The 23,180-nt window shown below is 37.5% G+C and overlaps 4 protein-coding genes and 1 non-coding gene across 5 annotated transcripts; 2 read left to right on the forward strand and 3 right to left on the reverse strand.

Moving 5' to 3' along the window:
- Positions 1-61: 61 nt before the first annotated feature.
- CBG08558 lies at positions 62-6,458 on the reverse strand (the record flags this gene model as incomplete). Its single annotated transcript, XM_002636225.1, has 7 exons — positions 62-228; positions 280-367; positions 4,850-4,985; positions 5,034-5,109; positions 5,513-5,705; positions 5,750-6,267; positions 6,320-6,458. 7 exons carry the CDS (start codon positions 6,456-6,458, stop codon positions 62-64), a joined length of 1,317 nt encoding a protein of 438 aa, XP_002636271.1.
- A 1,098-nt stretch (positions 6,459-7,556) lies between these two features.
- On the reverse strand, positions 7,557-8,413 carry CBG08557 (the record flags this gene model as incomplete). Its single annotated transcript, XM_045237361.1, has 3 exons — positions 7,557-7,703; positions 7,756-7,871; positions 8,356-8,413. 3 exons carry the CDS (start codon positions 8,411-8,413, stop codon positions 7,557-7,559), a joined length of 321 nt encoding a protein of 106 aa, XP_045093823.1.
- A 1,158-nt stretch (positions 8,414-9,571) lies between these two features.
- On the forward strand, positions 9,572-11,482 carry CBG08556 (the record flags this gene model as incomplete). Its single annotated transcript, XM_045237363.1, has 6 exons — positions 9,572-9,801; positions 9,851-10,048; positions 10,098-10,859; positions 10,910-11,212; positions 11,261-11,338; positions 11,383-11,482. The coding sequence occupies 6 exons, from the start codon at positions 9,572-9,574 to the stop codon at positions 11,480-11,482; spliced, it is 1,671 nt and encodes a 556-aa protein (XP_045093824.1).
- Positions 11,483-11,764: 282 nt separating this feature from the next.
- On the reverse strand, positions 11,765-14,228 carry Cbr-frpr-15 (the record flags this gene model as incomplete). The annotated part of the gene is made up of 7 exons (XM_002636222.1): positions 11,765-11,839; positions 12,145-12,363; positions 12,411-12,726; positions 12,993-13,151; positions 13,197-13,330; positions 13,380-13,631; positions 14,082-14,228. The coding sequence occupies 7 exons, from the start codon at positions 14,226-14,228 to the stop codon at positions 11,765-11,767; spliced, it is 1,302 nt and encodes a 433-aa protein (XP_002636268.1).
- Positions 14,229-20,301: 6,073 nt separating this feature from the next.
- CBG28505 lies at positions 20,302-20,374 on the forward strand. Its single transcript has one exon. It is a non-coding gene (tRNA).
- Positions 20,375-23,180: the final 2,806 nt, after the last annotated feature.

The raw sequence follows: 23,180 nt of genomic DNA on the forward strand, positions 1-23,180 counted from the left end.
AAACAAAAAAGATTGGTGGGTGGTAGTTAGAGGGAATTTGATATACAATTAGGTCCACTGTTTATTTAATCTTTTTGAGTTCTTCAAAACGGCGAGCTAAATCGTCGAAATCGTCCATTCCACCACCACCGCCGCCGCCGCCGCTTCCATTTCCACCACTTCCACCGGATCCTCCTCCTCCTCCTGATCGGTTGACAAATGTAGTTGGTGGTTCAGGGAATGAGAGATCTGGAACTTTTCAAATTAATTATGAGTTGTACTGCATCACATCGTAAATACCCGAAAAATCGTCAGCTTCTGGCTTGCGAAGCGATTGGGGTGGTGCAGTCGGGTGATTTGGTGGAAGGTTTGGGTTGACGAGCGAGTTCTGAAAATGATAAAAATTGATTAACTGCTATCAATATCATCTGTTAATAGTTCTAGATCCCACTTTAGAAGAAACCTTTTTCTCTTTTTTCGACGAAGATTGACTTCGATTGCGGGTCTTCTCTTTCTCCGCGCTTGGATCTGGTGTCTTGCAGCGACGAGTACTGTTTGGTCGCTTGCACGACGAACATCTCTTCACAGATTTCGACTTCTTACGAGACGATTCCGATGCGGAAAGTGTCTTGGTACGAGTCAAAAGCAACATTTCTCAATGAGTCTCCTGCTAGAAAGGTGAAAAGTCGTGGTAGAGGAATAGAGCGTTTTTGAGCAAAAAATGAGATAGGAAGAGACGACTTCAAAACAATCTCACAAAGTGAGTGGGCGGGAGGAAACGAGAAGAGCAATAGGAGGAAGAGGAGTTCGCTCTTTCGGTAATTGGAAAACTGAGAAAAAAGGGAAGATGGAAAAGAATGGAATGGAGTGAGGGATGGGGGTTCAATTGGAGATATAAAGGCCGAGCATCAACAGTCAACTTTTTGTGATCGGGAATTCCTTTTAGAGCTCTCGAAAGTTCTCGAAACTTCTCCAGATGGAAAAAAAAAACAATTATATAAGTTGTTTTCCCCAACAGGAAACGCATGTCTGCGGCAATAAGGCCATTCAACCTCATAGTAAAAGGGTTCCGGGACATTTCGCCACTGTGATAATAAAGGCGAATGGATAGATTTCAGACTACAAAAAATTTCGGGGTTTTATAAAATTGTGGAATTATTTGATTTTCAGAATGTCTTCTATCAGAAAAAAGCGTATTAGAAAACCTGATATAGTCCGAAACCTTTCTATTCGTCTGCATGACCATGGTAGCGGAATTTTCTGGAGCCGAGAGCTCAACTCTGTGGCAACTAGGTCACGGACATCCACAATGAAAGTCACGTGGAGAAGAAGCTCTGAAGACTCAACGATGAAGATGAATTGTATATATTTAGGTTCTTTCTCTAAAATTTTTACAATTCAGGTAATCTAAAATTCAAAACATTTATTCGACTTTTGAAGCCAACTCTTTTTTTTTCGGTGGACCCACTTCTCCAGTCACATCTCTTGGAGAGAAGTTGTGGTTTGAACTCACAAACTGAGAAAGCCAAACAAGATGCTATCAACATCATTTCTTCTCAACACAGAATATTTTCTAAAACTAGGTTAAATTTTGGACTGGAAAGAAACTTTGAAAGAGATGAAAGAAAAATGACAAATCTTAATATTTAAAGTCGCAATTCAAAACTGTGGAAGTGGACCACTCTGATGGCCGCCATCTACACATAAAAGTTCCTGAAGGCAATTGGTCCCATGAGAGTCGAAGAAAAAATAGGGAAGAGGGAAGCAAGCAGCTGAAGGGCTATTTATTATCTGTACGTGCATAAACTGCAATGTACTTGTGGTGGGGTTTTATGAATAGATATCATAGAACCGTAGGAAGAAGTCGAATTTCAAAAAAAAAACGGAATTTTCTTATTTCGTTTTTTGCTTCGAGATGGACTAATTGGAAAGGGGATCCCTTTTTCTGGGAAATTTTCGATTACAGGGGATGAGCTCCGTGTGATGGAGGTGGCTTTTCTTTGTGTATTGTTGTAGGAAAATGGAGTAGCCCTTTTTTTTTTTTTGAGTTCACAAGGGAAACTCAACACCGTTTAAAGCCAGATTATGATGAACATTACAGGATAGACTGAAACTAGTTTATCTGGAAAATTTCTAAAAATTTTAGAATCCTCTCGCCAGTTCCAGCCAAGGTATATCAGCTTCAGTCCTAAAAATTGCATTTTTGCGCTGAAATCGCGATTTTTGGTACCTAAACTATATATAACTCGGCTGGAACTGGTGAGCGGATTTTAAAATTTTCAGAGTTTTCTAGATAGACTATCCTCAATCTATACTGGAGGTTCCCTTGTTAGCTTGACATCTTATATGGTCTCCAAAACAATACATGACGAGAGAATTCGAAATGTAATGAGCAGAATACATTGTGGGCATAGCATAATTTTATAACTAATTGAAAGAATATGATGAGTAGCTAGCGAAATTTGAGAATGTTCCAGAATTCGAAATGATGAACTTTGCTGAAAGAGGTGTTAAAAATTTGAATGCAGCTAAAAGAAGGAGAAAAATTTGAACGAAAACGGAAGGAATCTCTTTTTATGATCATGTTTTTTTTTCAACGGGGGGGGGGGATCCGCACATGGCTGCTGGCTCAGCACGAGGATCTGAAGGCAACGGGAAAAGAAAAGTGAGGAGGAGGGGCGCTCCAATTTTTAATAAAATTTCTATCGCCTTTACTAATTGTTTTTGTACCAGCGCGGTCCATGGAAGAATGATGATGACATAAATATATCTATGGAAGGAAAAAAATTAAGAAAAAAGAAGAAGAAGAGAGGAAGGATATATGTATGGCTGAACAAAAATTTGATATAGTCTTCTGTATGATGACACAAAAAAGAGGAAGAAAAAGAACAACCTCCTCTCACTCCTTTGCCATTTTCGTCTTTTTTTGTAGATGCTCCACACTGGGCCCAGAGCCTATCCAGTCGACGTGTCAATTGAATTAGATGGGCTGCTGGTTGCATTGCGACGTCGTCGACTGGTAGCATAGAAGAAAAAGAAAAACCAGCACAAAAAATTACTAAAAAAGGCGACAACGTGCAGAATGGCGGATAAAGATACTTAGAAAAAACAACATCGTCACTCAGCGAGTTTTCGGTAGGACTACCAACCGTAAAGTACAAAAACATACAAGGAAAAACAAAATTCTCGTTTTTGAAAAATAAGAATTCATATTCCAGAAGGACAGTTGGAGGTAGAATTCTAATTGCTCACTGTTCCGAGACTCTCCTCTTGCCAGGAAAAAAACATTTCAGACAAGGAAAAATATTTTTTGGGTTTAACAATGAGTTGCGAGGAAGTCTAGACCTTTTTTTTCGGTAGGGCTGAGCAATGGTGCCATGGGAATATGGGAATGAAGGATGACTAAGAGGGAAAGGTCATCTCTTGATTTCGAAATCAATTTGAAAGGCAAAACTGGAAAATCTATTACCCTATTACTTGAATTACAGTACTGGTCCATAATGTATTTTTCTATTGATTTTCGGTCGATTTGACCATTTTTAAAAGTCTGGAGCTCGGCTGTCAAGTTCCCGACCACTTTGAAAGTCTCTCGGTTCCCGATCACCCTCCAAAATTTTCAAAGTGATCGGAAATTTGAGAGGCAAGCTCCAGGCTTCTGAAAATGGTCAACATGACCGGATATCAACTGAAAATACGTTTTTTATATCTAATTGAACGGTACTGTATACCTAAATACGACAATATATTCCGTATTTTAACTGATCGGACTCATCAAAAAGTTAGCGAAGCTGGAGAACCCCAAAATTTCCAGACAAGTTCACTGGAACTTCAGAAAGTATAACTCCATATGCTTGTTGACATTTTTCAACAAACCTAGATTGAAAAAAAGGAGACGTCAACGACCCGATTTTTCATCCCTTCAAAAGGCATGAAAAATTCCATATCCAGAAGAAGAAAAGCACATGTGAGAGTGAACGATTCTCCGCGGGGAATTATGGAAGTTTGGGAAATAAAAAAAAAACGAGAGTTTGGCTCCTCAGAGAAGGCACATAAGGAGCACTCTTCCAGCCATTTTCAGATGGATGGAAAAGACAGGAGGAGGCACACACCGAATAAAAACTGGAAAAGCCAACTAGACAAGGAAGTTTGCAGAAGATGGGATGTGTAGCGTTCCGCTCGAACGGATAAAATTCGGATGAATGAGGGGATGAAGAAAAAGAAGGAGAAGAAACACATAACAAAGAATAATGGACTTGTGGTGGTCCTGATGAAGTTATCGTCAGAGTTTTCTGGATTACTCAGAAGACGTCCCGGAAATGATGTCAATGTGGGTGATCTCATAATTCTTGATTACTAATCTACGATCTAGAAATAAACCCAAATTGCTCAGCACAATATGCGAGATGAAATTACCCAGAACCTAGTCTCACAACTTAATACAAAAGTGAAACTGGAATATGTTTTTCTACGCTAGAATGTTCTCTATCCTCCTCACTCACAACTCCCCAGAGAATTGGTATTTCTCTGAAAAAGAAAAAAGCGCAATCAGATTATAGTGGAACAACGAAATTGGAGTGAGAAAAAGGATAACAGCGAAGCAAGAAGACAAAAACGAGGAAGAGAAAGGGTAGAAGAACTCTGATCTTCCCACCAACTTCATTTCGCTGTTTCGAAAAGATTTACTACGTTTTTGCTTCTTCTTCCTGCTTCGCACCCTTTTTAAAGAGCTCGAAAATAGGCGGAGCCTATTTTTCAAACCCAAAGGTATCATTATTTTTTAAATTGGTTCCACCCAATTATACATCCAATTACAGTATCCCCCCGTTAGGATTTATTTGTTTACGTGATTTTTTCACAAAACAAGACTCACACGTTGCGAAAGAGCCGGATACGCTTGTCCGCCACCTCCACCGCCAGGTCCTTTTGGTGGTTGCTGTCCTGGATAGATGGGCATTCCATTCGGTCCTATCTTTGGGAGATTGATTACGCCAACGGTTGGGTTGCTTCTGAAACTGTGAAATGATGAGAATAAAAGTGAGGGGGTGGATTCCTACTTTGGTGGCTCTGAATTGAATGTATCTGGAGGATAATCGTAATGATCACGGCTCGGAACCTTGTAAATGTTTCCACCTGGAAAAAAACAGTATTTAAAAAATAGTGGATAAACATAAATAGACACAATACTGAAGCACAAGATAAGCATACAGAACCGAAGCTCCACAAACACTGATAAAGAGAAAAATTTGGAAACATATATGGATAGCTACAGATGGAATCAAATTTACCCTAGTCAAAAGAATGGGAAAGAGGACAATTGAAACGAAACCAAGACAATGACATAAAACCAAATGAATATACCAAACATAATGAACATTGGACACACTTACATACCAGACACGTCGGGTATATGGTCATAAATGTTCTCGTCGTCTATAAAAAGCTGCGTCAGAGAATGTCCCAATGCTACCGACACGGACTGCTCCGTTTCACACTACTATTGATATCATGCACAAAACTAAAACTAAATGAATACCTTGTGGCAGCTCATTTGGGTGACGATTCGGTGGCGGCGGAATAACAAAGTTGGAATTTGATTGAACGCCTCCTCCGGTCTGTGCTCCAGGTAAAACTCCGCCTCCAATTGCCGGTGGAGGGCTCTCGAGATTCCAGCCATAGCCGCTACCTCCTCCGGAGCCACCATTGTCGTTTCCTGATCCTCCATATGGCTGAAAAAAACAATTCGAGCTCTGTTTTATTGTTGAACACTCACATTACTTGGAGGTGGTGGAGGTCCACCTGGATTTCCTCCAGCATTCTTAAAATCAATCAGTATCTGCTCAGCCTGATGCACCTCATCTTCTCTCATCACATCCGGATCAGGAACAAACGGAACTCCAGCAGCGGCAGCGATCTCAATCATGTATCTCTCCACGAGAAGCTTGGGTGGAGCAGCTGCGCCGAGTTTCGATATGATTTTTGGGTTAACTCTTGCTGGGAATTCGAGTTGGTTGGCACGAGCGGCCTCGGCGAATGGTTTTCCGTATTTTATCGTCAGTTGATCGCTAATAGTTTTGAATTCAGCGATATCCGTAGCAAGACGAGGTGCTGCCCACATGATGCTGATGACTGCTTCCGCAATTCCATCGTCTAGTGTTTTCATTTGTTCGATGAGGCCAAAACGAGCGAGAAGTAGATCACAGTACATTTCAAGTATTTCGAAAGCTTCGACGACATAGTCTTCTCGAATAATGTGCTCGACGCGGATTCGAGCACGATCCGGTTTGTTAGCTGCAGATTTTTCAAAAGGTACAACTAATTTTGCTAGAAAAAAATGACTCACCAGCAATATAATCAGCAATCTCTGTTCTCGCTTTCATCGCCATTTCTGTCTTCTTTTTTCCGAGAAGCTGCAATCGATTGATTCCCAATCGCAGATTGGTTTTTAACTTTGGATACTGTGCTCCCCAGCTAATAGACATTTCTCTTGCTGGAAATTTGAAAATTGAGTGTAAAAGTAAAAGAGAAAAGAAAACGGCTGAGAAGTGAAGAAGGTTTAAATAGAACGAGAACCGGGTGACGAAATCAAAAAGGAATAAAACGATGATGAGTCACAGACAAACAACTTTTGAATATTTCGTAATACAAATGGAAGAATTAAAGGGGCTCATGGCTATGATGGAACTCTTTATAAAGATATAAATTTGACGATAAAGATAGTATTAATGGAATGAAGTTCAGAATTTACATCAGATGTTTCACATGACACACAAGGCAAGGAATAGCAATTGCAATTGAAAGAAAACGTGCAGTGGAGCGCATTTTAGACCTTGTTTGTGAACACGATCTGTAAGAAACTATGCTGAAGTAATCAGAAGACAATTCCTATTAAAAATCAATTTTGTATTCGAAAATGTCTGAAAATTCTCTGAAAGTTGACGGGATTGTGATTATTGTGGCTATTAATTTTGAGATATTATTCGAAAAAATTGGACAAAACATGGAAAGTACACTGAAGAACAGAAAACAGAAGAACAAAAAAAAAGAAATATCGCTGAAAAAAAATCTGTTTTACAAATAATGTCTGTTACTGTACCTCGTGGTGAAGCCCAATTATTCTTTAGAGCTATGTCCCTTTGATACAGTATTTGTTTCCAAGAGTGAGGAGAAACTTGATTATTTTCAGAATTCTTTCTGTTTTTGCATGTGTTTATAAACTATAGTTGCTTAAATATATTTTTTCACAAATTTATAACAAGTAAATTTGCAACAATTCAACCCATAAATTGCTTATTTTTTTTCCTAAACACTTTTGTTACTGTACTTCGTGATGCGACCCTGTTATTCTACAGAGCTGTGTCCCTTTGATACAGTAACCGTTGCCAACCTCGTTGAAAACTTGATTTTTTTTCAGAATTCATCGCTTTTCTTTTCGTTTTTTTTGTGTTTCACTGCCCAAATATATTTTTTAACAAATTTATAATAAGTTTATTCGACCCATAATATTTTCACAGTTTTTCAAAAAATGATACGTTTGAAGTTTTGAAAGAAAAGTAGAAAAAATTAGAACTGGAGCTAATTTATGTGTATTTTCGAAAGCAATTCGATTTTTTTACATGTCGCACGAACTCTTGTTGATACTCGTCATCATCCGGACCCAATGTTTTTGAGAACTGATTTTGTAGCTCCGATGAGTAAATCCAATCAAATATTGAGCAGCCAATCGCCTGAAAACTCGAGTTGAGTGTCTTTAATTTTAAAACAGTCACTTTAACTTACAATAAAAAGCTTGTAATAAAAAATGATCAGTAGAATAGCCAGGAAAACGGCCTCCATGGGTAATAACGGTTTCTCATCTGGAGAATCTGTACCGATATCAGCATACGATGCGATTGCTGCAATTTTATTGATGTTTTTTTTTCTAGAAGAAAAGAGAAGAACGAAGCTTTTCATTCTCTAGTTCTAGCTGTTCAAATTGTCTCCAACTTCTCAATTTCCCCTTTTTTCCAAATCGACATAATATTATGATGGACGTTTAACGCACTGTTGAACGAATCAATACATGTGACGCAGCTATTAACTAACCATCCTTATCGTTGGTTTCCTTCCAACAGAACTTTAAAATGCTTACTTTGAAATAGTTCAATAAGACTCTCCATCGAGTTGCAGGAAGTAATGTGTGTTGTGAATAACCGGTGCAGAGAGAAGAATTCAGGCACAACAAACAGCAACAAACCAATTTAGATGCGTCTGAAAACCCGGAGAAGAAAGGGGGTGAAGAAAAGAGAAAAGAAATGAAGAAAAAAGGAGGCCGCAATGAGAGAGACACGGCGCCTCTTCTTATTTTCGCCTATTTCTTCTTCTCCTGCTGCTTCATACTGCTGACGGCCGCTGTTCTTCCTCTCCCATTCATCTCAGCACACACGTAGACGCCCATTCACATTATGTGTATAAATATTATGCAGATATGAAAAATGAAAAAGAAAGGGCGAAGAGAGATAGATTTGTATAAAAGGAACCCTGGCTACAACGATGTTCGCGAAGAGAATAGTGTTGCCAAGATGGTACATCGTCGATGGGTTCCTAAAAGGGTACTTTGGGAGCAAATGAGTCATTTTATGTGTCGTTCCGGTTTTTGGTGAACGAATATCAGGGCATGGAAAGCAAAAGAAATGAGCAAGTTGAACAACCCAACCTATACAGTGAACGTTAGAAACAAAGCAGAAACACTCACTGTAGAATTGAGGATTCTTCACCTCCGGCCTGTTCGGAACGGAGAGCGGAAATGATACCAATTTCTTCCGACCGGAATATTTCCGAAATACTTTTCGGAATAAAATTCGAATCGGAATTAGAGATTTTGGACTACAAGACGCATGCGAAAAGTTTGCTTGCGGTCTCGAGCAAAATCACCGTAAAACCTGTTTTAGAAGGGCCGGCCCCTCTATTCTTTCAAGCCCATCTCGGGGAGCTCTTCTAATAAAGGGGCCCTTCCATAGAGGGACCCTTCTATCTTTCCAGCTATTTTCCTCGGAATTTCTCATCGAAAAATTCGACGAATTCTCGTTCAAGATTAACGAAAATCACTTTCACCAAAATTGAGCAAGTTTGTGAAAAAAAGTGTTTCAATAATTTTCTGTAAAATTATGAAAATTTTCACCGGAAACGTACTGAAATATTTCAAAAACACATTTTGAGGGAGGACCCTCTATTACGGGGCCTTTCTAATAAACCCTTTTACTTTTCCAAGCCCCTCTCGGAGGGCCCTTCTATTAAAGGGGCTTTTCTAATAAAGGTTTTACGGCACTTGTAATATTTCTTTCCGTTTTCGAAATCAGTTCGTCAATTTTTCACCAGTTTTTGGCACTTTTGTGATGGAAGAGATTTCTACTTTGAAATTAGAATTTTGAAAAGTTCCAAGATTCCGGAATTCTGAAAATGTCACTCGGAATTTTTCGAAATTCCTTCTTCACTCCTAAAAGCTAAAATTGTCACAAATTAATATTGGAAACAACAGCGAAATATTCACTTTTCTGAGACGAGTCTTTTCTGTTTCCTTTTCACACATCTTAAATTAATCACCCTTTGTTCCAGGATGGTCATCATCAAGGACTCGAACTTCTTGGAATTAGCACCTCAACTGCGAAAGACACTTCTTCAGTCTGATTTCGTTTCAATCGACTTTGAATTTCTCGGACTCGACACAACTGCAATCTCCCTTCACGACACTGCAGAGAAACGATACGAAATTCTCCGAGCCAATGTAATCAAATACCGTCCATGTCAACTTGGATTGAGCTTTTTCAAACAAAAATCTAATAAAGGGTGGGTAATTTGGGAATTTTGTGCAGTAGTTTTCAAAGATGAATTTCAGATACAAAGCGGACAGCTACTCAATTCCACTTTGTCAAAGATTCGGCGCCTCTGATACAAGCATTTCGGTAAACTCCCTGCGTTTTTTGTTGGAGAATAATTTCGATTTGAATCAAGTTATTACTGATGGCGTTGAGTTTTGTACACGAGCGGAGATCAAAAAGTTCGAAGAAGCTTTATCAAAAGGAACTGCATTGAGGTATATCTATACTCTGAACTATGAATTAACGTGTTTGTTGTTTTTACAGCTATATTAGCAAGGACAAACAAATGAAAGTAGAACAGCTGAAAGTGATGCTACATGAGAAATGTTTTCGTGTGAAAGCAGAAATGATCACCCACACAACAGAAGAACCGAGTCAGGACTGTCGACTGATAATCAATTCAGATAAGCCGGTATCACTAAAGATGCCTGCTGGATTATGTAGTGTGGAAACCTACATCGCCATTCACGATATCACGAATAGTTTCCCACACCTCCTGTTCAGTTTGAACGAAAAAGATAAATCATTGGATGTTACGATGCTCCCTGAAACGATGACGGAAACCGAGAACAAGAAACAGACTAGAATGCGATGCACAGAGTCTTTCGAAGGAATTTCTGCAATTTTGGAAGCCGCAATGATGATGAGAAAAGTTATAGTTGGCCACAACAGTCTTCTTGATGCAATGTACATGTATCATTATTTCTTCTCCTCTCTTCCTTTGAAATATCGAAATTTCAAAAGAGAGTTTAACAGCCTTTTCCCAAAAGTCATAGATACAAAAATTCTTGCTCAAGTCATACGCATCGATCTTCCTGGAGTTGGAGATTCGCTCGAAAGGCTGGGAGACTATTTTGGAACGGAAAAATCGAATAAGACTGTGCCACCAGAGCTTCGCGGTTATATTGGACCTTGGATGAACCCACTCGACGACGATTCGGAGAACTATTATCACAACGCTGGATTCGATAGCTATATCACAGGAGAAGTCTTTTTGAAGTTAGCTCACACGTATATCAACAGGAGGTTAGTATTTAACTATAGATTCTGAAGTACCAATTTTCAATTCAATTCAGAAATGGATTCAAAAACGAAAGCATCGAGTTCAAACGAATCATACAGTATCTCGAAGCACCTATTCAGAATCGCCTACCGTTTCAACTCATGGATATGGGATGTTGTCATTTAGCCGGTGAAGATTCCAAAGGTTGTCGTCCGGATGTAATCACTATTGTCAGACGAGACTTACGTCCGATTGGGGAAGAAGAATTCAAGCATCAAGAGAAAATCCTCTCGTCGCTAATGGCAACGTATCAGTTTGATATTGAATGGTCAAAAGATCGCAAAGAACTTCTTCTCGCCACAAATACTCCAGGATCGTAAGTTGTTCTTTTAGTATTCCAGAGATAACGCGCTTTGTTTTTCAGATACGCGTTTCTGTGTGAAAAATTCTCGAAAAATGACAATCTCTCTCCGTTAGATGAGCTGGAAGCCGGAAAGAAGTGGTTTATATCTCATATTTAATTGTAATGCTATTCTATGGTTTTAGGACTTTCGAGCAACGACAGACATCGTGGCGCAGTTTCAAAGACGCGAGCATGGGAGTTGTTGACTTTATGAATAGGTTTGTCTATATAACATCTGCTTGAGCTCAAGCTTGAGTCGGTCACATTTTCTAATTTTTTTCAGACGCTGGAGTCGTCAGCAGGTTGAAAAAATGGAAAAGGCAATTTTAAATTGAATAGTATTATAGTTTGTATTTGTATGTTTTTAATAGAAACTTTAATTGTTACCTTCATGTTTATTTCATTTTTTACCCTTCTATGAACAATATTCGTTAGCAATGTGGCCTTAAAAAATCGAAACCCGACATAGGAAACCGTTTTGTAGAGAAGTGTGTCAATAGGAAAAAAAAAATTATTGGTTTAGTTTCATGGAGTTGGTTTTTTGGAGGAAGAAGATTTGATTGAGATAGTGATGTCGGAACGACGAATGATACTGGCTTGCTGAAAAGGATTTTTTTATAATCGGGAGAAATCAAAATGAATTTTTTAAAGCATAAAAATTTTCCTAAATAATATTATTGCGAGAAAATCCGGAATTAGGAACCCCTTTTTTAAGTAGCCGACAGCGGCTTTTTACATTTTTATAGAAGTCGGAGATAACTCCAGAAAAATCCGGATAAATTGATATTTAAACAGGCGCCCTGCCGGCCTAGGCCTAGGTTTCTCTCTGCGCGGGAACTCAAATACTTTTCTGGGGGATTTGGGATGTTTTTTGAATATTTCATCCATATCTAAGAATATCTCACCTTGCTTCGATTCAAGTCAAATTTCGAGTTGTCTAAAAGTTGAGTTGTCTCAAAGTGCGCTTGGGAGAAACCCATCGGACGTTTCGGTTTATCTCCACAGAAGTTGACTCCAAAGTGATGTCGAATCAGTCGAATGAAGACGTTACGGTACTTGCTTCCGAATATCAAATAGATGATGATTGTAGACGCTCCATTGACGTTCACAAGAAACGTTGATAGCTGGAAGTTTCAAAAATTACAGATGAAGTTTCAATAACGAAAATTACCTCAACTAGAAGAGTTTCAATATCTTGGAAGAAGCGAATGTTGGACAGTTCTATGATATTGTTAGCAAAGGCAATCAAATTGAATAACAAGAATTCTGTTGTGATTGCCACCAACATAACTGTTACTCCGTTTTCTTTCTTCTCATATTTCACACTTCCTCCATTCGATCCACCCATCATTATTCCGGAGACAGGACTGTTTCCGTTTTCCACTGGAACTACTGCCGAATATCCGTCGATTTTTGTGATAATCGTATCAGTAGGTACTGTAGAATCACTTCGTTTTGTTCTTGAGGTTGTCATGGCTTTTCGCATTCTGAATAAATCGAAATTGTGGTTTCAGAAGTGAATTTACCGTAATTCCTCTGATAGAAGTCCATCTAAACTTCGAGCTCAATTATCTCGATCCCTGTGAAAGATATCGAGAAGTAGTCAACTGATAAAATTTTTGGTGACATTATGGTGAAAAATTCATCAATTGGAAAATCTCTTATATCTTTCACAGGAGTCGAGGTAATTGAGCTCAAAGTTGACGGCTTCAGTGGTCTCTATTAGAAGAAAAACGATAAATAGAAAACTCACTTATAAGACTGTTGGAGTGTTGCGATGATTCTGAGATTCACATAAGTCAAAACTGCAAATGGCAAGAAGAACATCACAATTGTATAGGCTGCGTTTCGGAAAATAAGAGTATAATAGTTGTTCATCATAAGAGCAGTGGGGTAGACAACAGAAGAGTTTCTAGAATCGCGAATATTTTTAAAATCATTGTAAAGCAAATCTCACGTTTGTCCAGTTGCATCATAAAAACATGGTTGAGCATGCAGCTCAAACCAACGGCTTGTGTTGAAAACGAACGCAAAAACCACAGCTCCAAAGATAACTGCCTTCACTGCACTTGAATTCGAGATTCGACGAATCTAGAAAATTCAGGCATTTTTTGCTGCTTTTTCTCTTCAAAATACTCACCAAAAACGGATGACATACTCCTAAATATCGATGAACTGACACCAGAATAGTCACATAGACAGACATGGTCAATCCAGTTTGTGCAAGCGGATAGAACCATACAATCAGTTGGACGGACCAGTCAATGTATTCGGGATCTCTTGAACTTTCAGCATAGACTGGAACCGAGAAAACAAAGAAAGAGGAGACAAGAGTGAGCAAATCAGAGCAGGAAAGGGCAAGGAAAAACCAGTTTACTGTGTGGTTTCGCATCTGAAAATTACTTGGAGAAATATCATAAACACTCTGATAGAATGGACCCGAAATTTGAGCCCATATATCTCGTTTTTTTTGTGAAAGATATCAAAAAGTGATCAGCTAACAAAATTTTTATTATATTATCAAGAACATTTTGTTAGTTGACCACTTTTTGATTTCTTTCATAGGAGCCAAAATGAATTGGCTCGAAGTTGAAAGTTAGGGATTACGGTAATATGCCTCTAGAAGACACCCAAACCATCAACTTTAAGCTCAATTATTTCGATTCTTGTGAAAGATATTGAAAATTTGTCAACAGATAAAATGTTTACCATAATATCGCCAAAATTTTATCAGTTGATAAAATTTGTATATCTTTCACAGGAACCGAGATAATCAAGCTAAATGTTGACGGTTTGACTGGGCTTCTATTAGAGGGAATACGGTAGCTTTAAAAAAACTCACCGATTTCTGTGAAAAGACGCAAATATTGATAGTGTTCGATAGAATTCCAAAAAGATAGACGACCGGAAACAGGTAGGATCGAAATAGGAATTGTGCATGTGTGAACTCGATCTCTTGACATTTTTCGAACTCATCTTCTAATGACATGCCACCCTAAAAAATTGAATTTGAAAAAGTGGGAAAAAATCTAGAGAAAGAAATCTTTGAAATGAAAAAATTAATAGGATAACATGAGACAAAGGGTAAATCTACTACAATTTATTGTTGTTTGCGTTCAAGAGTCAGAAGAATCAGAACAAGGACTTCCGGGGATATTCAGAAACCTCAAAAGTTTCGTCTTTTGAAGAAAAAAATAAATAAAAACACGGTAGTGAAAAGGGATAGGCTAAGATAGGCCAGGATTAGGCTAATTTCTGACGTAGCCATCATCATTAAAATCTGATTCTCTAGAATACTCAGGGAAGAGTAGGCGAAATAAAGATCTTTTTTCGGGAAATAATGGTTGTTCCGATTAGAGGATAGAGTGCTCTTTCTCTCGGAATGCAAATAATACTATTGACAAAAACAAACTTTACACTTTTTTGTTCCTGCTAACAAATACCTTGGACTAAGTTCTCGTAGTTTTTTTCTGGTGCGGGTTTGTTCCGGTGTCTGTGAAACAACGATAGTTTGACAACAATGAGTAAAGTTTGAGCTGAATTACCGTATTTCCTCTAATAGAAGCGCACCTCTAATAGAAGCACACCCTCAGACGTGCTTGAAAACATAGAAGCTCACCCTCTAACAGAAGTTCGTGCAGTTCAGTTAGTGTAGCTTATACATTAAAGTTCGTCTATTTGGTCATTGCCGACATTTTCTTTCTTTTTTTCAAATTTCGGGGAATTTCAGTTTTTAGAATTTTCTGAGAAGGAGGTTGAAAAATAGAAGCCCATGGGCTTCAATTAGAGGAAATACGGTATCTCAATTTTTATGCGAGTTATCAAAAAGTTGTCAACTGATAAAAATACTTCCGACATTATGATAAAGAACTTATCTGTTGACAAAGTTTTGATATCTCTGACAGAAACCGAGATCAATTGGCTCAAAATTAAAAGAACAGGAGCTCTTCTATCACAGGTCTCACGGTATTTCTTGTTCCGGAATCTGTGAGACTGGACAATTTGAAATGAATGTATTTTTTTCAGATTTCGAAAGAGTTTGTAAAATTGAAATTTGGTGTCGAAGAGTATAAATTACCGGATCTCTGGTAAATAAAACATCCGAGTTTTTGGTATGGGCTCATTGTTAAAAAAATTCGATGACCCTATTTACAAGAAGACTCAACCCAAATCTGAACCCAAACTAAAAAAAATACGCTGACTAACACACACAAAAGAGAAACTGCAAGTAGTTGCCTCGTATCCCATTTTATGGACCCGGATGGTCTCCTGGACAATCGTCATCTCAAACGATGCCAAAACAACAAAGTCAGTTTCAGCAACGACCGAAAAAAACTACACAAACGTGAATAATGAAAGACAACGGGATCTAGTTCAGTTCAGTCTTTGCACTAACTAATTGGACCAATTTGGTCCCTCTCGGTAAAAAGAGGTACAAGAAGTAGGCCTCCTTCAAATAGAATAATTGAATCAGGAAGTAAGCGTGGTCAAGGCTAGACTTTGAGACTTGACTTTTCCTTTTTAAAAGTTTCAAAATTTGGAAATTTTTCACTGTTTAGGAGACAAGTAATTTCAGAAAAACACTTGTTGTGTTTTGAATTCAGATTGAGCATTCTATCGAATCAAAGATGACCTAATTGAGTTTAGTAGTAGAAGCTTTAGGTTCCTGAGTTCCTTGTTTAGAAGAGATTCTTTACATGTGTGCAAAATAGAACAATGCAGAAGAAAAATAAACTATGATGATGTAGAAAAATAGAAAGTGTAACATAATAAAAGACGACGTGACTTTCAGGATAGAAAATTTCAAGATTCGGACTTCTTAAAATACACTTTTACTTACTTATCTTGAATTAAAATCTAGAAGATCTGCTGTACAATTTGCGTATGCAGGTCGGTACATGGTAAAATGGGCGGAGCTTATGAATCGGGAAATTTGGCTTTCGTAGTAAAAAATTGCAGACATGTGAAAAAGTTGTAGTAAAATGTTGGAAAAAAAATCAGACAACTTAGTCATATTAGTTTGATGTAACAAATTCCGGAAGTTCAAAAATGGAAAATTCCAATCTGAAAATTGTACAGACTTAAAAAAATGGGTATATCTTTAGACATAGATAACTTGGAAGCATGAAAATTGGTGGAAATATAATTTTATCTATGATTCAAGGCTACTGAAATTTTCAAAACAATTTCTCAAATCTAGGTATAGTTATGACAGTTCAAAGATGAACGGCTTCATTTTCCTTGTGATTTTCACGAGAAGAAGTAACTTTGACAAGCGAAGCGATAACTCAGCTCAAAATTGCTCAGATAATTTGAAATTTTGTCAGTTTACAGATAAATTATTTGATTTATTGCACTCCAAATTTGAGCCTAGTACAACGCTTTACTCAAATTTCATGCTAACTTTAGTCCGGGTAACCACCCTGTAAACTGTAGTAGAGCAAGATAAAGCAAAAAGGATCTCTGTTCTTTTTGCACATTTTCTCTTTTCTTTTCCCGATCCCCATGTGCCTCTTCTCTTTCGGTTTGTCTATGTGTGTTTATCCTTGAGAGAACAAGACGAATAAAAAAACCGTAAACACAAGAAATGCGTAAAAAAGCTACTTGTAAAAAAGTGTTCGTAGTTTAATGTAATCGGCTAAAGATTATCCGGTCTACAGTAACTTGATCTAGCCAACACATTTCGAAATCTCACAAAACTCAGAAAACTGAAAAAACAGAGCGAAAATTCCAAAATGCATCGTCGTTTCCTTCCACATCGAGAGCGAGTGCCAGGTGTTTTTCCTGTCCCGCCTAAAAATCTACGGCCTATAAAACCCGGATACCACTTTGGCTGCTCCCCCCAAAAGCTTTCACAATAAACTTATGAACCGAAACTTGAAGTACATCGTAAAACAGGTTATGGTAGTGTGTGTGTGCGGGGGGGGGGGGGTTATGAATACTTTCAGCCATAAAATCCGAAGGATCCAATCTTCTGGATGTGTTTGGATGTTTTTGAAAGGGTATGACGGGTGTTATGAAGGTTCGGAATTAGGGAAACGAACCGAATGGAACCTAAAAATGAACGAGCGCTCCGTCAAAAATAGAAAAGTTCTCTAAAAAGGAAATGACATGCTTCCAGAAAAATTGTGTTATGAAGAATTCTGAAAACAAAAATTCCGGAATTCCAGAGACCGTTTTCCAGCGAAAAACGTCTGATTTGTCTAATGAGTATTACGTTGTTTGTTAGTACGCGAAAATCGTAGTGTACTTGGAATCGTATTCTGTTCAGACAGGAACCGCTGAACGTTTCTTGCAATGATCATAAAACCAAAAGTTCTCTTTAAGGTATTGTAAAAGATCTATAGGACTTCAAAACATGAAAAATCTAAAAGAATGCCACGGACCCTAGCGGAGTCCCCTACGAAAACCTCTTTTTTGGGAACATCTAGCGGCAACAATCTTCTGGTCAATTGACACATTTTTGATATCTTTTATAGAAATTGGTACAATCCGGGAAGTCTCCAGAAAGTCTGGATAAATAAGGAATTGATGATGATGTGATAAAATAAAATCATCTGAAGCACCTTTAGGGTACTTTGATCACTATCTTTTCTATGTAATCCAATCAAAGTCTTCAGTCCAGGAAGCAAATTTTGAAAAGGAAACATCGTTGGACTGCATCCAAGAAAAATTAGAAAAAGAATCTCAAGAAGGCTCGATTTTCAACTTTGTTTTTTTCCAGACAGGAGGAACATGTTAGGGAAAATGAGAAAATAGGGTAAGAAGAAGAAGAAGTAAATAGAATCGGGGATCTTGAGAAAATAACGAAATTAGAAGCAGGAAGAGAATAGGAAGAGAAATTATGATGGAGTTGAGAAAATTTTGGTTTGGAAATTTTTTTTACGAATTTTAGCAGAAGAAATACGTAATCTAAAAACAAGAATTTGGGGGAAAATAATGAAAGCACATACATAAATTTCCAAAATAAATTACCATTGATCAATAATCTTTATCTAAACACGAACATCTTTTTAAAAAACGAACCACGAAAAATGAGAAGAAAAAGAAAAATGAGGAAGTGGTTTAGGAAAAGGGGAAAAGAAGAAAGCATGAAGTCAGGAAGCTACGGTTAATTGAAATTGAAGAAGTATAGGAATAGAAAATGAAATAGAAGTGCAGGAAAATGAGGCTTTTTTGATTCACGTATGCTCATCAGTGAACATCCTGAGGTTTCTAAAAAGCTCACTTGCAAAGGGCCAAACCGAGTCGGGCTTTTCAGAATTTTCTAGGCTATAAATATTTTTGAAAAAATTCCGAAATTTCAAAAAAGAAATTCTTTTTGAGGAAAACTCGGGCCCACCGGGCTTTGCCGGGCCGCTGAAGTTGAGTTCTAATTTTTCAAATACGCAAAAAAAAAACTAGAAAGGTGCTATTTAATTAAACCAAGATTTTCAGGCCGCCCAAACAAATAAATGACATATTCTAGAGTTCTAGGTGACATTGGGATTCCCAATACTTTGATAATTCAAATGAAATCCGGTCTGAGCCCTAGCAGTTTCTTAGTATTTTACACAGAATACGTGCAGCTTGGCCCCCAAAATTTTACTCGCCACCGGAAATGAAAAAAATATTCTGGCCCTTCTTTTTTTGATCCTTAATGAATATCCATAGACAATGACTAAGGAATTTTTGGGAGAGACCGAAGACGTCTCGATTTAAAATTCTCCACGTTTTTCTAGTCGCTACTCATATTTTTATAGATGGCCGTGAGAAGAGGCTTCTGGCTTCAAAAAAAGGTAGAGCAATAGACAATAAGCATTTCGTGGGGTACTAGAAATAAACTTTTTGATGCCTAGAAACGAGAAGCAGTTTAAAAATAAAGAATGGAAAAGTCAGAGACTGTTCAAAAAAAATGACTTGTTTTTCAAGACATCTGAAGGTGTTCTGTTTTCCAAAAAGGATCCACTTCAATTTTGCAACACTAGTTGTGGAAAAGTTTGTTTTGTTGATATGTTGCTATAGTTTGTTTTGGATGAAGATCTAGCACTTTTCATCACATATTATTTGAATGGAACCTTTATGAATGGAGAAATTATGGATCGGAGGAACTGCAGCAACAAGAGTGCATCTTTACTATAGGAAGTGAGGTCAATTCACTGGAGAGAACTAGAGTTCAAATTTGGTCAACTAGGTAAAAAAAAAGTTTGTCTTCACTGAAAGTATCTGAATAGTCATTGCTAAAAAAAACATTTCATAAAATACCGCGAAAACTCTATAGAACGCCCCGAATCTGTCTACTTCGAGTTTAATTATCTAGGTTCCTGTGAAAGATATCAAAAAGTAAACCACTAACAAAATATTCATCATATTATCAGAAAACTTTTATTAGTTGACACATTTGGTTTTTTTGCCCAAAAAAAATAAATAATGAATACATTTTTGGAGAAAGTCCGGAAGCTTCAACAGATACAAAACCGCGCTTATGTGCAGGATTGTAGCTTATTGGTCGTTAAAATCTTTCCAGACACATCTAGATGGAAAAATGCCATTGGAAATACAAACATTGATCTAAGAAAAATGGAAACTCTCGAAGAGTTCCCGGCCGTCCAGGAACAAAAAACAGGAAGCTCATTTAAAAAACACAAAAGGCGAAATTACAAAGAGGCGCCTAGTCAGCATAACACAGTGAATTAATCAGTACGTTTTTCTTTTTTCTTTATGGAAAAAAAGAGTCAGCGGAATATATATATATATGGGTATGTACATATAAGTATTTTCGTGAAAAACCACCCGAACACAGACAGAAGCATCCTCATAAGAACCATTGAATGTAAATGAATTCCAATTAGTTTTGTTGGGTTTATTTGGCCCTGAAGGCTCCAGGATGAATGTGGTGAAAATGGGGGATCTGTGATAGAGTGGGAAAAGGAGAACATTGAAGAGTTAATGGGCAAAGAATACTCAAAGTGCTTTCAAATAAACACACTTTAGAATTTTTCCCCCGATATCGTAAACATTTTTCGTTCTTCTTTTCCTTTTCTCACTCTTCTCTTTGCAAAGCGAACCTGAGAAAAACATGTGGTCCTGTGGTGTAGTGGTTATCACGTCTGCTTCACACGCAGAAGGTCGCCGGTTCGAACCCGGCCAGGACCTAGTTTTGGAGAAGATTGTGGTGTTTGAATTTTACACTCCCACCTATCAGAAAGTAGTATTTTTGCAGTAGTGAAATCGGAGGATTAAGTAAGATTAGGATTTGTTATGGCTCGTCGTTCTTCGGTCTATTTTGGATTTTTTGTCTTTTTAAATATATATTTCTACACATTTTGAAACCCCGTCATTCCAATGTCAACTTGGTATCTAGAATCTTTGATGTGAGATGAAAGCACTAAGAACTTTCTAGCACCGTTTCCTGATCAATTTCACATAAGACACATGTAAAGTATCTTAACTAGGCCTATAATTCCCAGTAAAAGATGTTTCCCAAGCTCATTCGATCTATGAGATTTGGTAAAGAAGAAAAAAGAGTAGAATAGATGTTGCTATACTTAATTGCTTGTCGCGTCACAACCTAAAATGCAGGAATATGTTAAGAGTAGTAAAAAAGTGCATATCCCTTTTAAGTGAAAATAAGGAACCCGGGGGCTGGAACTAAAATTTATCAATAATTTCGAAACGCGTCGTATGTGCAGGTGGAATCTTCTAGATTGTTTTTGTGTTAGGAAATAAGATGAATGAAAAATTAACAAGTGATAATCACCTGGATAGTCTAAAACGGGGTCAGAGGATAAGAGTGTCTAGTATAGGACAGGAATAGAATTCATTTTGTGGGCGGAGCCGAGTACCTGATTAGTTTCATATGTCTTCTTCACATTTTAGAAGAAATATCAAATATGGGGATTTCAGGTGGAAGCTGAGTATGTCACTCTTTTGAGGCTGATCTAGTTTAAGCTCGGGATATACAAAATCAATGAAACGAGAAATTCAGAGTTCCGTAAAGCTTTGAGCTAATTTTTCGCGGCTACTATCCAACTTATCAAAAAGTGGGGAACTGACAAAACACTTTTGATATTATGATTAACAATTTATTAGTTGACAACTTTTTTATATCTTTTACAGGAGCCGAGAAAAGTGGTTCAGCGTTAAAAGTTAGAGGGCCCCTCTATTACAAGGTTTACGGGATTCTGAAAGTTCCACGTATTATGTCGAATTCTAGTAAGCCTGATTCAGCGTGTTTCAGTAAACAGTGTTTGGTTTCAAGAATTAATATTCCTCCTACATATTAGCCAAACAAGAGGGTCTTAGCTGGAAAAATGTATGGTTTTTTTAAATAATTATTTGTCTAGAGTTCAAAGACTTTGACAAAGTAAAAACAAAAACTCATAAAAAAGTTTCTACGGACTAGAAAAAAATATGTTTATCCCCTGCTGCTCATTCAACTTGTATCGAAATGTATATGACAAATGACATGTTTATTTCTTATGGTTGACTGGATGGACAAAAAAAACGTAGTTCCACACAGTTTACTCCTTTTTTCGAAACAAAGACCAAAATAGTGACCGATGGACTCGTCTTCAAATTGTATTTGTGTTATCATACCCCTCGTTATTGCTCCCTGTTTTTGGATTCCTTTAGAAAGAATTTTTCCGCACGGAAGTCATTTTTCGTCTTCTTCTTGGTGAATGCCATTGCACACGTGATCCGGAAGGAAACGAAGAAAAACGTTTGCACGGATAGGATATTGCCCAAGCGGATTCAAGAAACCTAATGGTAGAATATAAGAGACTTTGGCTCTCTAACGTTTTGAGAAATAATCCATTCCATTTTGAGCTTTCACCTTTTTAAAGACTACTGAGAAAGGCTTCTTCCGGGTGGAAGAGAAGTTGGGAGTTGAATTTCAGGAATTTTAGAAAACGAGAGAATAGTCTACTATGGAAGAAGAGTGACCACAGGAAAAGGAAATGAGGACAAAAGATCAAGTGATTTGGTCCAAATTCAAAAAAGAGACGCAAAGAACTCACCCTGATAATAGCACGGTTTGAAGCCATGTTGATGTTTGGTGATGAAGGCGACAGTTCTGAAATTAGATAATTATGGTCCATAGTGTAGGAAATCAACTGTTAAAAATTGAATCAATGGAAAAAAGGAAAAAACAAAAATAAGAAAAAAAACCCATCAACATTAAATGAGGAATCTAATCGAGGCGTCCGATCGAAAGTGTAGCGATTTCAGGATTAGATGCTTCGCCGCCTGATGATGCTCTCTTGAAAAAAAGAAAAGGAAGGAAGGCGGGGAAGGAGTGCCTATGTTATGTCCACGAATTCCTAATGGGTTAAACAAAACTGATTTTTGAAAAAAAAGAAGAGAAAAGAAAACTGGGAAAGATGAAAATAGGGGGAATTGAGAAAGATAATCCCTAAATAAAGCATATTTATCAATACTAGACAGTATTTGATCAGGAAAATGCTAATAACTGTTCGAAGAACGATGGATGTGAAAAGATTATAGTTCTGGGTCAATGAAACGGACAAAAAATTGCGGAGATATTAATTTGGCTTAAATAACATCCAGATATTTAGGAAGAATTCCCACTTGTACCAGATTTTCGTTCACTTTGACAATTTTGGAGGACGTAAAACAGATCTAGATTGTAAACTTTGCATTCACAGAATTTTTTGAAAATTCCTAGCTTTCCAGCTATTTGCCGGTTTCTTTTGAACGTTTTCAGTATAAAAAACGGATCAAAAAAAAGGTGTTTTCAGAAATCAGCAAACTGTTGAAAACTAGGAATTTAAAAGAAATTCTGTGAATGCAAAGTTTTGAATCTAGGTATGTTTTATACGCTCCAAAATTTTCAAAGTGATCGGAAACTTGACAGCCGAGCTCTAGACTCCTGAAAATGGTCAAAATGGTTGGAAATCCACTGAAAAATATGTTTTTGTATATCTCAATGTTACTGTAC

Source organism: Caenorhabditis briggsae, assembly GCF_000004555.2.
Source record: "Caenorhabditis briggsae complete genome, chrV, whole genome shotgun sequence".
In the NCBI taxonomy this organism is placed as follows: Eukaryota; Metazoa; Nematoda; class Chromadorea; order Rhabditida; family Rhabditidae; genus Caenorhabditis; species Caenorhabditis briggsae.